This window comes from Mus musculus, chromosome 12 (assembly GCF_000001635.26).
Source record: "Mus musculus strain C57BL/6J chromosome 12, GRCm38.p6 C57BL/6J".
Classification (NCBI taxonomy): Eukaryota; Metazoa; Chordata; class Mammalia; order Rodentia; family Muridae; genus Mus; species Mus musculus.
The window spans coordinates 87089220-87104214 of record NC_000078.6 but is presented as its reverse complement, the minus strand read 5'-3'; the positions used below and the strand labels follow the sequence as shown (position 1 = coordinate 87104214).

Here is a 14995-nt window from a genome sequence, read left to right as displayed (position 1 = left end):
GCTTCCAGGAAGGTATAAGCTGGGTGGAGCGGAAGGTGCAGACCAGCCAGGTGCACTAAGAAAACACTATCCTTTTGTCCTCTTGCTTGGGGTCTTCTGAAGTCATTAGGACACAGGCTCTTTGCCAGACTGTCCTAAAGCCTTACTTTCCTGCTGCAGAACAGGGACCAGAGATACGAAAGAGATGGGGAAGAGCCAAGTAAGTTGTGCTCAGATGTCATTCAGGAGAGGGTGAGTAGATGTTTCCATGGAACTTGGTTGGAGCAGGACAAAAGGCTAAGTCCTAGAAGCCATGGTCTGTGTACTCTACATCTAACATGGGGTTGTCCGAGGGATCACAGTCTGCTCATAACTGAAAACCAAGGGCACTGATTTATATCCATTCGATAAGGACTGTGGAGAGAGAGCTTGCCACTCAATCCCTTCCAGTACATCTGAGGAAGCAGAAGAGACTCAAAGATAGTGAAAGATAAAGGGAGTGTGTCCTCCAAAGCCTGGGCCCCTGGAAAGAACAGTCATGCTTGAAAGAGAACAACACAGCTACCTGGAAGGTGGCCAGCTGCACACTCCGAGTGGCAAACACAGGACCTACCTGAACTACGTTTAGAAAATAGTGTTTTGTGTTTCTTCCTCAGTTGCTCCAGCTAATTTTTTGGGACAGTCTCTCACTGTCCTTAGAGGTCAATGTCTTGCTAGCGGAGCCCTAGAAATCCTACAGTTTTCTAACTCTCAGTGCTCCTATTAGAGTCAGGTGGCCTCTTCTTTTTTTTTTTTTTTTTTTTTTTTTTTGAGACAGTTTCTCTACAGAACCCTGGCTGTCCTGAAACACACTGAGATCTGCCTGCCTCTGCCTCCTCAGTACTGGGATTAGACCACTACTCCAGCTCTGTGTATGTGTGTGTTCACAATTGCTGAAAGGATGCCCATTGGACCATCCCCAGCACCTCGTTTCTTAGTTTTGACTTTGGAGGGTGTTGGGGGTTTACTTGTTTGGGGTTCATATCACCATTTTCAGTAGGTCGTGCGATGGCAGAACATGACGTTAACTCCATGAATGTGTACGCAGCGCATTACTAGTTACTGTCTGGGGGCTGAGGTGATCCAACAGACCTGAGATTGGAGCCCACACTTGTCTGGAGATGTCTATGTTTTGGCCTCTGCCCCTTAAACTGAGAGAGAGCTTTGGTGAACCCAAAGTTGTGCAAGTACCCAGGGTTTGAGCAGAGGACAGACAGGCAGACCAGTTTGGTGACCTAGGTCCCTCTAGCTGAACTCTAGAGAAGACAGGAGACCATGAGCCCAGGAGATGGCAAACCCGAGAGTTTTTCAGTGGAGAGATGGGACTCACCTTGAACACTGGGCCTCCCAGTCGCTTCATCAGAAATAGGAAGTGATTATTTACTTAGTACTGGAGGGGAATGACACAATTTATGTAGCCCAGACTGGTATTAATCCTTTCAGTTTTCTGCCTCTCAAGGCTGAGATTACAGGCATGTGGCACAAGCCAGTCCAGAGAAGCAGTCATATCATTAGTTTTCAAGACTAAAACAAGCCCAGAGGCTCGGCAATTTCTGTTAGACTCTGAAGCCTGGACATTTCCCAGGCCTCGGGTAGTACCTTCCTAAGGCGGGTGCAGAGGGAGCGCGCAAGCCTCACTGGGCCAGAGTGGGTGGGAGCCACCGTAGCTTTAATGGGCGGTTCTCTGGGAGCTTCGGGGTGTAGGGCGCAGCTGCCCAAGCGGGGTCCCCGGAAGCGCCCGAGGCCAAGCTGGCCGTGCGCATCCTCTGGGCTGGACCAGTAAAGGCGCAGTTGCTGGGCCCCACCCAACTAAGGCACTGGGCCTGGAGGGGGGCTCCCCCGCGTCGCCGAGGAGATGGCGCTGCATGTGCGTTGACTGCACCCACGCCTCGAGGGTCCCATCACTGCGTCCCGCGAGTCTCCTGGGAGAGAGAGCATGGAGCGCCCGGAGTCAGAGCTGATCCGGCAGAGCTGGCGGGTAGTGAGCCGCAGCCCTCTGGAACATGGCACTGTCCTGTTCGCCAGGTGAGAGCTGCGGGGCACTGGGGCGCGAGTGAAGGGGTGCCTAACCGTAGTGGGCTCGAGATTGCTTGGCTTGTCACTGATGGAGGAGAAATTGCCCGCCTGCTGTGGTGCTTCTGAGAGAGGGGTGTGTGCGCAGCGACAGGTGGTGCTGTCCCATCTGCTCTTCCCGGATAGCAGTAGCTCTTATCTGAACTGGTTGAGGTCCGATGGGGTCCTTTACCAGCACCCACAGTGTGGGCAGGTAGATGCAATGCCCCCACTCTCCTCCCATTGTTATCTCAGTGTCCCGTGGCTAGTAAATGCAGGGCCACTCACAGGAGCTGGGCCGGTAGGAGGAAATGAGTGACTCAAAGGGCTAGTTAGTGTATGCAGGCACCTAGAACGGTAGAACGGACCCCGTTCCCGCTCGAATGGAAGGAGACCATGTAGTCCTGGCCCAGGAGAACTCAAGTTCAGCTACCAGTAAGATGAGAAAGCACAGGCTTAGGACCAGAGAAGCTCCAGGAGGGAGGCATCCAGTCTCACCGCCCCCCCCCCGGGGGGGGAGGGGAGGTAGAGAGAGAGAGAAGGAGGGAGGGAGGGAGGGAGGGAGGGAGGGAGAGAGAGAGAGAGAGAGAGAGACCACCCCACAGAAAGCCTGCTGGTTTTCAGCTTCACCTCAGGCTCTGTCACCAAAGGGCCACACTCCCTCATCGCAGCTCCCTAGGCCAGCTCAAAACTTTCAAACAGGACTTTACAAAGCCTCTTCCAGATGGAAAGGGAATAAATTCAGTGACACAAAAGAGTTACACAAAAATGCAAGCTCTCCCCAGCGAGGCTGAAGTTTTTTTGGTTGTGCCAACTGTATTTTTCTAAACTCATTCCCCCAGATTCTGATACCCACTGTGGCTTTACTGTGTAACTTAAGGCAGCTTGCTTAACAAACTCTCTGAGCTTCTGTTTCTTCCTTTGAACTCACTGCTTAACTGTATGGGGGGGGGGGGGGCAGTGCTCAATCACAGTTAACCACATGGGAAATACTTAGTGCTCAGTAGTTCAAGGAGTGTGTTCTTGATGCTATTGCCCGTTTAAGCCTTAGATACAAGGGCATTGAGAAGTTTTGATCCAAAAGGGAAGGTTCCTCCTAGATTTTGGTTTGAGATGCCTACCTGTCCCAAACTCAGCCTTCAATTGTTTACGGAGGAGCTACTGTCTGTCAGGTAATGTGAGAGTCTGGGGACATAAGTGTCCTCTGAAGAGTGCTCAGAGAGAGGGGGCATTGACTAAGCTGGTAGTGCCAGGCTGGGGGTGCACTGTGGCTTTCCTCTGGCCAGCCAGGGTCTGCTGCAGTTGCCGCTCACGGTGCTGATGACCTCTGCTCCTAACCCACAGGCTCTTCGCCCTGGAACCCAGCCTGCTGCCTCTCTTCCAGTACAATGGCCGCCAGTTCTCCAGCCCTGAGGACTGTCTCTCCTCTCCAGAATTCCTGGACCACATTAGGAAGGTGAGGGAGGGAGAGCCATGAGGTTTCAGATCTGCAGATCATTGTCTTAGCATAGAAAGAGGGACTTGGGATTAGGCAAACAGCGTCTACACACACACACACACACACACACACACACACACACACACACTGTGCCCTTTTCTCTGGATTTGACCCAGCCTCCTCCCCAACCCTGTCTTCGAGCCAGCTGGACCCAGCCTAGTACTTTGCTCTCAGCCTTATCCTCTGGCTCCCACTGTATTGGTAGATCTTGACCCCTTGGGGCTACCATCCTATGAAAACTAGGCTGGGCTCATGATCCTCACAGCACCTCAGTTTACCCTTGTTCCACGCCGGCAATATTGTTCTGCAGATATATCAAAGATTTTAAGATCCTCAAAAGAGAAGGGCTTCATGGGTGGGATTTCAGTAGTGAAGCCAGCACATACCGGACGCCTACTGTTTACAGACACTGGCCGCCTGCCACCCTCTGATCCTGGACATCAGTGCTCTGAAAGCCTCCCTTGTTGAGAAGCCTGGGTGCTAGCCTGTGGTAGTAAGCAGGTAGGACTGTGCCCTCTGTGTCCTCGACAGGTGATGCTAGTGATTGATGCTGCAGTGACCAACGTGGAGGACCTGTCTTCATTGGAGGAGTACCTGACCAGCTTGGGCAGGAAGCATCGGGCAGTGGGAGTGAGGCTCAGCTCCTTCTCGGTGGGTAGTGGGGTACGTTCTCATTCCAGAGCTCCAGACCTCAGCTGCTGCTCTCTCCCAGTCCCAACCCATTGCCCCTTACCTCACGCCTGAGAGAAATACAGGGCTGTTCTAGTTACGTGCCCGCTATGTGACTGACTCGGACTTAACCTCTTTGAGCCTCAGAGTTCCCTTTAACATGGCTCCTTTAAGAACCATGAAGGCAGCTGGGTGGTGGTGGTGGTGATAGCAGTGACAGCGGCTGCTTTAATCCCAGACAGATGACAGTGTGAGTTTGAGGCCAACCTGGTCTGCAGAGTGAGTTCCAGGACAGTCAGGGCTACCCAGAGAGACCTTGTCTTGCAAAAAGAAAAACCAAACCAAACCAAAACGACAACAATAACAACCACCACCACCACCAAAAGGGACCATGAAGGCTTAGCAGCCCTTGGCATCAGTTGGTTTGGTCAGCCTTCCATAGGTATCAAACTACCCTCAAAGTCCTCCCTTAAAGCAGTTTCTGAGTTATGGTGGCTGGGCTCAGTTGGGCAGAACTTTTTTCTCTGGAGTCTGGTTGGAGTCATGTTTGTGTTGAGGTCAACTCCACCAGGGCTAGGATGTCTAAGGCGACCTGCAGGCTTTTAAACCTTCCTCATGCTAGCTAGGTCTCAGCAAGGAGTGCTACTCAGGCTGCTAACGGGAGCATGAACCCCAGTGTTATAAAGCCTCTACTGGCAACGCTGGCATTCATGTTCTAATCAGAGCTGGTCACAAAGGTGACACTGGATATTCTAGGCATGGCTTATGGGGAGCCCCTGCCTCGATAGTACCTGACCCCACTGTAGGAAATCTCTGTGACGAGAGGGCGTGGATGGTCCTGAATGCCTCTCCATCTGGGCATTTACATAATGCCTGGTCCTTAGGGGATATTCAGTAATATGTGTGGGATAAATAAACCTTGTTTGATAAGTCCTACTGTGGGTAGCTGCTACACTAAGTGCTTTTAACCAAAGCCAGAGTTTTGTTTTCTCTGTTTAGCTTATGAATCAGCTCAGAGGGGTAGGGTTAACTACTCCAGGTCATCCAGGCTACGAGTATTGGTTTATAATCTTAACTCACACCTAGCTGGCTCCACAGCATGGGAGTTTTGATCTCAACGCCTGCTACTTTGCAGTCAGGGAATCGGAGATCTGCAAGCACTGAGTTGGTTAAGTTGAGCAGACAGTGTCCAGACAATGCGTAGGCCCCTCTCCTGAGGTGGTCACAAGTATCCACTGCACGTTATTTTCATATTAAGGGGGAAAGGTGGGCACAAGGGTGGCACTCAGGGCTTGCTTAACCAGCATGAGCCCTGCACGGGAGAGAAAAGAACCTGTGTCCCTTTACTGGCATAGGGCTTCAGCTTTCTCACCTGAAAACAGAGTGATGCTATCCTGCTTTCAGATGACTAGGTGCCTCTTACCTCTGCAGACAGTAGGCGAGTCCCTGCTCTACATGCTGGAGAAGTGCCTGGGTCCCGACTTTACACCAGCTACAAGGACCGCCTGGAGCCGACTCTACGGAGCTGTGGTGCAAGCCATGAGCCGAGGCTGGGATGGGGAGTAAGAGACGAGCCAGTGCCCCTATCTATGTGTGTCTGTCTGTTGATCTGCCTGTTGTAGTCTTAGCCTCTCCCCCAGGGTCTCTCTATACCTTGGTCCTCATCCCCTTGGCCATCCTAGAGAGGTGATGGGAGAGGGCTCTGTCTCAGCTTCTGGTCAGCTGCAGGGAGGTGGATTTCCTTCCCTCATCCCCATAGATGTCCTGCTGCATGCCTGGTTAGCTCGCCCCAGGAGGCAGAACAATTTGGGTAGTGAGGTGGCATGGGGGTTCTTCTCAGAGAAGCTTTCTGCCAAGGTGAGGGAAAAGTGACTAGGCTTCTAGAATTTTCCACCTTGCCTGCCCAGTCTCTCTGATACTTCCCTGCCAAGCTGTTTACTTTCCAACAATGAAGAGGAGAGACTTTTTAGTGTTTCTCAGGCAAGGGAAGCATAGAAGATGGCATTCTTCAGTGGCATTGGGCAGTGGCTCAGCTGCTCAGACGCCCCATACAAAACCTCTTGTGCTCTTGGTTCAGCATTTCTGGTGGAAGCACCCCGGTATTCTTTTGGGGGAAACCTAACTGGCCAGCCATAATGGAGAGGCCAGAAGGGCAAGGAGGAGGAGTGACCTCATCCCAAATGGCATGGAATTCTGGGGCTCTTCCTGCCACTTAATTGTAGAAGGGCTGAATCCTGTCTCCCCACCCTCTTCTGCTCACCCACCGCTCTCCAGCTGTGGGCCCCTAGCTCTATGTTTAATGCTTGAGGTGTACTCGTGCCTGGGCTGATGAGTGGGAGAGAATAGAGTAGGGAGGGCCCTTGTACCCATCCCCAGCCACCCACACTTTCTTGCTCTGTGCTGTGGCTCTATAAACTCACAAGAAATAAACATGTTCTGTGTGCTGACCCTCCATGACTGAACCTTCTGTGGGCCTTGACCTGTGACCAGATGAAGCTACAAAGCACTGGGGCTAAGAACAAGATGGAGGAGGCGTAGGGTCAGCAGGCCCAAGGCCTGAGTGGGTGGGAAAGAAGGGGCTGGGAAGGGAGGCCGGGGCAATGGTGGTGGAGGAGCTGGGTACCTTGGGTCCAGACCGGCTACGAGGCCACCAGATCCAGTTTTCTCTGGGCACACACCTGGACCAGCTTCCCTTGGAACATGAGGGACAGGGGACAGTTCCAACCTGGAGTCTGTGTGGCTCTTGGGACCATTTCCACACCTGCCACACGGATCTCAGGATAGCCACATGTTCCCCATTCTCAGACGTTCTCCATTAATGCAGAGTTCACAGTGACCTTGAACATGAGAAAATAGCCCTGGCTCTAAGTCGCCACTTAGAGAAATCTCCCAGTCCCCAGCACTACCCATTTAGAACTTAAACGGGATATAACCTTTTCTTGTGTTTGTGCTTGGGTGGTCAGTGCTGTGGTTTTGAATGGGTTTTGAATGCCTGTTGCTAAGTCTACAGCAACTATTTTGAAGGCCGTGGGATCTGTAGAAAGTAGGATCTGATTTGCCAAGGTAGGCACTAAAGGGTGGGCCTTTGTAGGTGGGAGCCTGCTCCCTAGTTCTGGTCCCACCCTTCCTGGTCACCACCTTATGAAGAAGCACCATGACACGTACCCATGGCCGTGAACTCTGCCATGATGGTCTGAAATCCTCCGGAATCAGGAGATGGAATAAACCTCTCCTCCCATGTTGTTTTTGTCAGAGTAACACAAAGATAATGAGCTATGACTGACAAACAGCACGTATTCCTTGAGGGAAGTAATCCATGGGTCTGGGGTGTGAGACCCCACAGGCCAGTGGTGACAGTGACAGCCTAGGGTATGACAGAGCAGCACAGCGTGAAAAATGACCATTGTCTGAGCACGTTGGTTAGTTCCCTAGAGGCTTTAAGGCTCCAGGAATGGGCCTATAACTGACCTGGGAACAGTCTTAGGTTAGCTGCCCTGGCTTGGGGGCTTCTCAGTATGGATGGGTGGCAAGCTGGTTGCAGCTGGATTTGGTGGCAGCTGGGTTTTGCATGCTCTCAGCTGGGCAGTTTTTTCTGTTCAGCCCGGATGGCAGGGATTGGGGGCAGCAGGGCTGCAGACATTGTTCAGCAGTCTGCTAGGAATGTTGTATGCACTGTTACGCAGAAAGCATTTTCTCCAGCCAGCAGGCTGCAGCAGGGTAGGATATTGTCCCCTCCCAAACCCACTGTCATATAACTTAATGACAGCTTAGACTCTGTGATCTATGTGGGCCTAATGCTCCCGGGCATCTGATGCTCACACAGGTGACTGAGGTAACCCGCTTAGTAAAAAACACCCTTCTCTGGCCCATGTCTTGAGCCACCATGTATATATAGGTGCTCTGCTTCAAATACATTACTATTCTCTCTCTCTCTCTCTCTCTCTCTCTCTCTCTCTCTCTCTCTCTCTCTCTCTGTGTGTGTGTGTGTGTGTGTGTGTGTGTGTGTGTGAGAGAGAGAGAGAGAGAGAGAGAGAGAGAGAGAGAGAGAGAGAGAGAGAACTATCTCTCTTCCTTCTTTCTCCAGCTCCCACTCCTTTTTGGTTCCTTAGTTAGCAAAATTCTTCAAAAGAATAGCCTTCCAGCTGCTGAGTGGGACTCTACCATGGGCAGATTTTGTCTCCACTCTGCTCTGATGGAAGCCACCAGTGACTTCCATCTTCCTCGGTTTAGGAGCCATGCCTTCCTTAGCCTTCAGCTAGCTCTTCCTCTCAGTGGGACTTAGAGTTGATCACTTCTTCATGTTTAAACTTCTTAGGGAAAAATCACAACCAGCTGTGAAAAGCGGAGTCTCAAGTCCACAGGGACCTCATCTGGCATCACCTCGAGGTTGGCCTTGCCCTGCTTTCTCTTTGCTAGAGTCTCTAAGCAAGGGTCTGGGTTCTTCACCTTGCTGATCCTCCTTAGGTGTTTCTAGATAGACTATTTACATTTGAACTCCAGAATATGAGAGCATCACCTCCTCCAGACCAGATTGGGATTCCAGTTCCCCTGATGTCTCAGAGTCATTGCTCTGCAACTGGTCCATACTTTGCATTTGTCTAAGCCTTTTAAGTCTTTCCATCTCTGCCAGATCCTTCCCCCCTTTTCTTTTCCATTGTCTCATGGGAGAAATCTGTTGTCTGTTGACAATAGGACCAGCATCCTCTACTTGGCTGATGCCCTGGGGTTCTCTGCCTTAGTTCTGCTGTGAGTGGTGAGCCCTGAGGTTCCCCCCTTCCTCTCTGAGGCCCTTCTGGTACTCACTATTGCTTCTTCCATCTCCTTGTAGATGCTTCACTCCTCCTCCCGTTGGCTCAGCTTCTGAGCCTCCTCCTCATCTGAGCTTGCTCCCTTTCCAGTCTTGGCCTTTTCCTTGCTTAAATATCATCCCAACTGCCCCTGAGGTTTAAAGGGTCCCAGCCTAACTTCCCTATCCACCAAGTGGTGTCTCAGATGCAGCATGAGAAGATGCAGCATGCTCCAGGCATCTCTTCCCAGCCTTCTTTACACCTGTGTCACTATTGCCAAGTATTGTGGCTAACATCTTAGAGTTGTCCTGACTTCTGGATTTCTCTCTGACTCACCTCCCTCCACACATGAATCTACAGCCCCGATGGTGGCACATTATACTACTTTTCTCTTTATTCTCGGCTCTATCCTAGTTAAGTTACTATATCTCCTCCCACAGAGAGTCCCAGTTGGGATTTCTGCCCCCTGCGGTCCACAGTGGTCACCTCAGTACTCGAGGGCAGCCTTGGTGACCTTGGAGCTGAGAAAGGGAAGGGGAGATACTGTTCTGTGGGTGCAGAGATGAAAGGCTGTGAATATGGCTGGAGTGATGGCTGTACATTATGGTAAATCTATTTGACAGCGCCTAAGTGTATACTTAAGGAGTGATTAAGATAGCAGGGCTTGGGGGCACACACTGGCAATCCTAGAGCTCAGAAGACTGAAGCGCTGAACTACAGAGCCGGACCAATTGGAAAATAAAAAATGTGGGCTGGAGAGATGGCTCAGTGGTTAAGAGCACTGTTTGCTCTTCCAGAGGTCCTGAGTTCAATTCCCAGCAACCTCATGGTGGCTCACAACCATCTGAAATGGGGTCCGATGCCCTCTTCTGCCATGCAGGTGAACATGCAGATATACATAAAATAAACAATTTTTAAAAAAAATATGTATTTTATCTGATAAAATTAAAAATTACAAAAGATCACTCTTCCCAGAATCCCCGATAGCCTCCCGCATCACCAGGACAAAGCCTGAAGTCCTAACTGAATCCCACAAGGACCCCTGCCCTCTCAGAACCTGCCTTGGCCCTCTCCTTCCTTGCTCGCTCTGCTCCCGCCCCTCCAGCCTTCTCACTACTCTTTGAGCCCTGTGCTTTGTCTTGTAGACCCCATACTCTTCCTACACCCCATCCCCGGGAGCTTACCCTGGATTCCATAAAGGCAAAAATACCCTCCCGTCTCCAGTCAGTCCCTTCTCTCATCTTGTTCTGTTCTTTCTTCAAAGCACTTATCCCTGCCTGACATCCCATTATGTAACAGGTTTGTTTATTGCGCTTGGAACCTTCTATTGCCTAGGAATGGGCAGGCTGTCACGAAAACCACTCTGGGCTGTGTTTAGAGAAGAGAGAAGAGGCGATTCCTTAAACAGTTGCTGAAGCTGACAAAGTAGAAGGGGCCCTGAGGCCCAGGATGGGGCTCTTGGGACCAAATAACAGTCATATTTATTGCAGAGTTAAGATCCACACGACAGGATTTGTGCCCTTCACTCACTTCTAGCCTGGGCTAATGAGGTCTGCAAGAGTATGTGGTGCCTGATACACTCAGCTAGGGTTTCTGTAACACAGAGGTCACCAGGGACCACCCCAGAACCTTGGGTCCATCTAGGAGACTCCCACTTGTAGCTGGCACGAAGGCTTGAGTGATGCTGGACTGCACGTTGTCAGTGCCAAGGGGCTGGCAGATGTTCAGAAACAGTTTTGGTTGGGCAGAGCTGGGAGTTTGTCTTCTTGGAATCCCTGCTCCCCCATGTCCGAGGGCCTCCCACAGAGTGACCTAGAAGCCTGCAGCTGAGCCAGCAGGGATGTTCCTTAGGACAGACCTGAACCGCCTGCAGAGAGACAGCAGGGGTAGGCTGGTCAAGAGCTGCTTCTACCTGTTCTGGGTTTGACAGCTTCTAGGTCTTCCTGTTCCTCTCAGGCTGATGGTGCCCAGTATGGCACTTGCCTGGGTGCTACAGTGCCTTGTGGACACAGCCCAGTGACAGACATTCTAGGTGCCAAGCCTCCTCCCTCTTCCCTTGTTCTTAGTCCCACCCCTAGTCAGATATACCCATCGTCTAAGCCCCTCACCCCGTCCCCCCGCCCTGTCCTCTTTGTCTGCTAAATAAGATGATCTGATCTCGCACCCAAGCACCCCCCCCCACTTTGGGCTACTCACCCCCCTCCATGCAGTTTGTCTTCTAGTCTTTTGGTGTCTATCTAAGCAATGCCCCCTGAAAGGGCGGCAGACTCACCGAATGACCCAATGTCTGCAAGCTGGAGGTTTGTAGTCCCCAAGAAGAGACCCCTGAGAAACAGCTGATACTACAGGAGTTTGTGGGATGCAGGTCCCTCTCTTGCAGCAGCTCAAGCCTACTAAGCATAGTCATCAGGCTCTGCCCCTCCTGCCCTTAACACCCCCTTTTCCTGAAACAGCCTTAAAAGCACTTGGTACACAAGGGACGGACGGGGACAGCAGGAGAGGGCCTAGACTCATGCCCTGACTCATGCTGCAGTGGGCTTTGAATCCACACCCACAGGTGGGTCAAGTGCTTAAGGAGATGGCTCTATAGGAGTGATGGCAGTGAACAGCTAACTCGAGATGGCTATGGTCTGTCCCCATGGGGAGCTGCCATGGGAGAGGCCTTCTCGCCCCAACCTACCCTTGTCCTACCACAGTTGATTCTGCTCTACACAGCATGCTGAACTCAGGTCTTCCTCCTGGGAATGAAGTGACTCCCTAGTGTCAGGCACATGGGAGAAGAAGAGCAGCACTCATGACTCCAGAGGCATGTCGCCTGGCAGGGAACTCTTCTTGTCACAAGGGCAAGAGCTTTACTTAAGCCACGGCTTGTCCTCTCGAGGCCTGCATGACTGCCTCCAACTCTCCCTGAAACCCACCATCTCTATAGATTACCTCTCTTCTGTATCCCCAGGTATATAGGCCTGAGCCCTGCCTCTGATTCTACCTGGGGGTGTCAATCTAACCTATCTGTTGGCCCAGCTCAGCCCTCAGCCAGGTGTGCGACTGCTTCAGTGGTCTCTGGGGTGGCATTCACTTGCTGCACAGGAAGGAGGCAGAGTCACTTCCTGTCTCTCCAACCAACTGGCAAGTTATCAGTCCTTCCCTTCCTTCCACCCCCTCCACCTTGAGCTGCTGTCAGGAAGGTCCTGGGGGGGGGGGAAGGGATCCCAGCAGAGTCAGCAATAGACCAAGGTAAGAGTGTAACCAACAGTGAGGTGTGTGCTGCCTCAGCCTGGTGACGTTGGGGTTATCCCTTAACAACTCTGGTTCCTTGTAGGTGGAGAAGGCCCTGTGGGCCCTGAGGCAGAGGCACAGGCCAGCAGAGGTTAGGAGGACTTGTTTATTCAAGGCACAGTCATACATTAATAACAAGAAGGTTCAGTATTCTGGCACATTCCTTTAGTGGTAGTAGCCGTGATTAGTCCACACCCCTCCAGCACCCCCCCCCTCCCGACCCCCAAGGATGCAATGCTGTTGATAGGCACTTTGCTTCCAGAGGCAGCTTAGGGACAGGCAGGCAGGGGTGAGGCTGCTCTAAGCCTGATAAGAGTCCCCACTCTGAGAGGCTCTGTGTCATTCCGGGTCTCCTGGGAGACATCGCCCTCCAGAAGGGATCAAAGTGATGGACTGAGCATGGGGCCAGGGTGTGGTGATGACCAATAGGCTGGGATAGCAGATGCTGAGGAGAGCCTCTAGTGACCTTGCAAACTCAAGGTCTAGCCAGGTGGACACTCCTGGAAGGGCAGAGTGGGATCTACCACTTGCCCAACATTGGCATTAGAACCAGGCTGCATCTGACCCAGATTCAGAGGGGAAAGGCCCTCCAGCCATCCTGCCCTACTGTCTACAGGACCCCTTGTACCTGAAGCTTTCATGGACTACAGTGGGTCAGGGTAGGAGGGAGGGCCAGCAGCAGCAGAGAGGGCTGCAGGGATCTGGGGCAGGTGCCAGCAAGCAGCACCCAGAGAAGAGGCCCCGATCTAGGTTCTGGTTGCATTCCAAATCACTACATACCAAATACACAATGTGGGGGTGGGGGTGGACTGTAACTCCCCACTTTGAGCAGAGCTAGATGTTGGGCCTGATCACTCAGCTATGAAGAAGTTCTTCCCCTCATTGATGAAATCCCCGGGGTGAGGGCCTCGGCATACTGGAGTGCATAGGGCCTGGCTGAATATAGTTCTATCTTTATTCCAAGCTTGACATGGACTGGAGGTAGCCTCTTTCCCAGCTGACTCAAGTTCTCAGCAAAGATCACCCATGCTAGCGTGTGGGGCTAAGAACTGGGGTGTGACTCTACCTGCTCCTTGAGCAACTGTTTCTGCCCTGGAGTGAAGCTTGGAACTGCCTACGTGGCTGGAGTGGGAGCAGAGACCAGGCCAAGTGATCTGTTTTCAGGGCAGCCATGGGTGGAGACACTTGGAGCTGAATGAGTCTGGACGCACCTGCAGTAAAGAGGCAGCAAGGAAGAACCCAGATATCTGGGGAGGAACTTCAGGGGCTACAGACCCCTTGGTTCAGGTGGCTCAGGCTCCATGGCGGTCCTGACAATGCCTTATTTCAAGAGGCAGAAGTTGGAACGAGGAGCTGAGCATTTCCGGGGTTTGCTCCTCCAGCCAGAGGCTTGCCCATCAGAAGGGTCTTCTCTGTGGGGGTGGGGGTGGGGGGTCATCCATCACTCCTCCCCTGAGTAAGTCCTACCCTGGTAGGACTGGGGTGACACCACCTCTGTGCGAAGCATCCATAATTCCTGAGCCAATATCACACTAGAGGCCAGGCATGGCAGCGTGAAAGAGGAAGAGTCCTCCTGAGGGTAGGGGATGGCCAGTGCTTTCAGTTTGCAGCCTACGCTGTCACCACTCTTGGCCATGCTAGGGCACAGCACTCACATACATGGGGCAGAGGGTGTCTTGGTGGCTACCTCTAGGCTCTGGGATCTTTTCATTTATCCTTGGGACAGAGAGATGTGTGTCTGATTTCCATGGCCCAGTTTTTGAGAGAAGACCTTGTTTCCTGAACTCCTCGATGCCACCCCTACACACACACACACACACACACACACACACACACACACACCCTTAAATCAACCAGCAAGGATTCAGCATGGTTTTCTTTACCACATGCATGTAGGTCTCCTTTAATGAGCCTGAGTAGCTGTCCCAGCTACCATGATAAGTAGATAGCAGAGCAGAGAAACACAGAAGGCCTCAGTCACTTCCCAGGCTTGTTCCAGCTGCCCCTTGATCAGAGGGCGAAGTACAGAGTTTCTAGATGCTCTGTAGGGAAACCTGTGACGAGACAGCCACTGGTGCCTTGTTCACAAGGCCCAGTACACATACCTTTTTCTGCTCAGACTGCAGTGGAGGATAGGGGTCTGGAGCAATCCTTGATGGGCAGCTGGAGTGGGGTAGGGATGGTGAACCCCCAGGAAGCTGTCAGTGGGCTTCATCCTATCTCTTCCCGTACGCACACTCTCATCAGCTTGACCCCAGCAAGACACACAGCAGACAGTCTCTTGTGTCCTGGGCTTTAGATACCACTCCCAGAAACATGGTATAAGCCTCCTCCACCCCATCCTTCCCTTTCCGGCTGGTCAGCAGATTAGGCTCTGCACAGGGCCACAGGGTGGCAGATGTCTCCATCAGGAGCTGCCCAAAGTCTGTGGAAGGAAGCTCCTTACTGCCTCCCCCTGCCAGGCTCTCCCCTTGCCCCTGGACTGGAGTCCTCATCAGTGACTCTGGCCCTCCATTTCCAGCCCTTCCTGGAACTGGGCTGAGTCCAGCTCCCTTGCAAAGCCCCTCAGACCGCTCTCTTCTTCTCCCTCTTCTGGCTGGCTGTTGATGGTGCCATAGGTGTGCCGGGCTGGGGAGGAGGCGGGGGTCAGGTTCAGCTCTGGCTCCTGTAGCACGGTGGCCACGTACAGCTGCTC

At 52.3% G+C, this 14995-nt stretch overlaps 2 protein-coding genes across 18 annotated transcripts in view; one reads left to right on the top strand and one right to left on the bottom strand.

Moving 5' to 3' along the window:
- Window positions 1-1675: 1675 nt before the first annotated feature.
- Ngb (neuroglobin) lies at window positions 1676-6684 on the top strand. 2 transcript variants are annotated; one of them, NM_022414.2, is made up of 4 exons: window positions 1676-2043; window positions 3415-3526; window positions 4100-4219; window positions 5669-6684. In NM_022414.2, the coding sequence occupies exons 1-4, from the start codon at window positions 1955-1957 to the stop codon at window positions 5801-5803; spliced, it is 456 nt and encodes a 151-aa protein (NP_071859.1). In that variant the 5' UTR covers window positions 1676-1954; the 3' UTR covers window positions 5804-6684. The 2 variants fall into 2 exon arrangements, with proteins under 2 accessions (NP_071859.1, NP_001281237.1); NM_001294308.1 differs by having other exon boundaries at window positions 4100-4231.
- A 5706-nt stretch (window positions 6685-12390) lies between these two features.
- Tmem63c (transmembrane protein 63c) overlaps window positions 12391-14995 on the bottom strand; it is a 70485-nt gene continuing 67880 nt past the window's right edge. For 11 of the 16 annotated variants that reach the window (XM_006515720.3, XM_011244081.3, XM_011244085.3 and 8 more), the window contains one exon: window positions 12391-14989. In XM_006515720.3, coding sequence (XP_006515783.1) covers window positions 14795-14989 — 195 coding nt within the window. In that variant the 3' untranslated portion in view covers window positions 12391-14794. The remainder of the gene's footprint in view (window positions 14990-14995) is intronic. The other 5 variants (NR_155207.1, XR_003950037.1, NM_172583.3 and 2 more) reach the window with 1 other exon arrangement.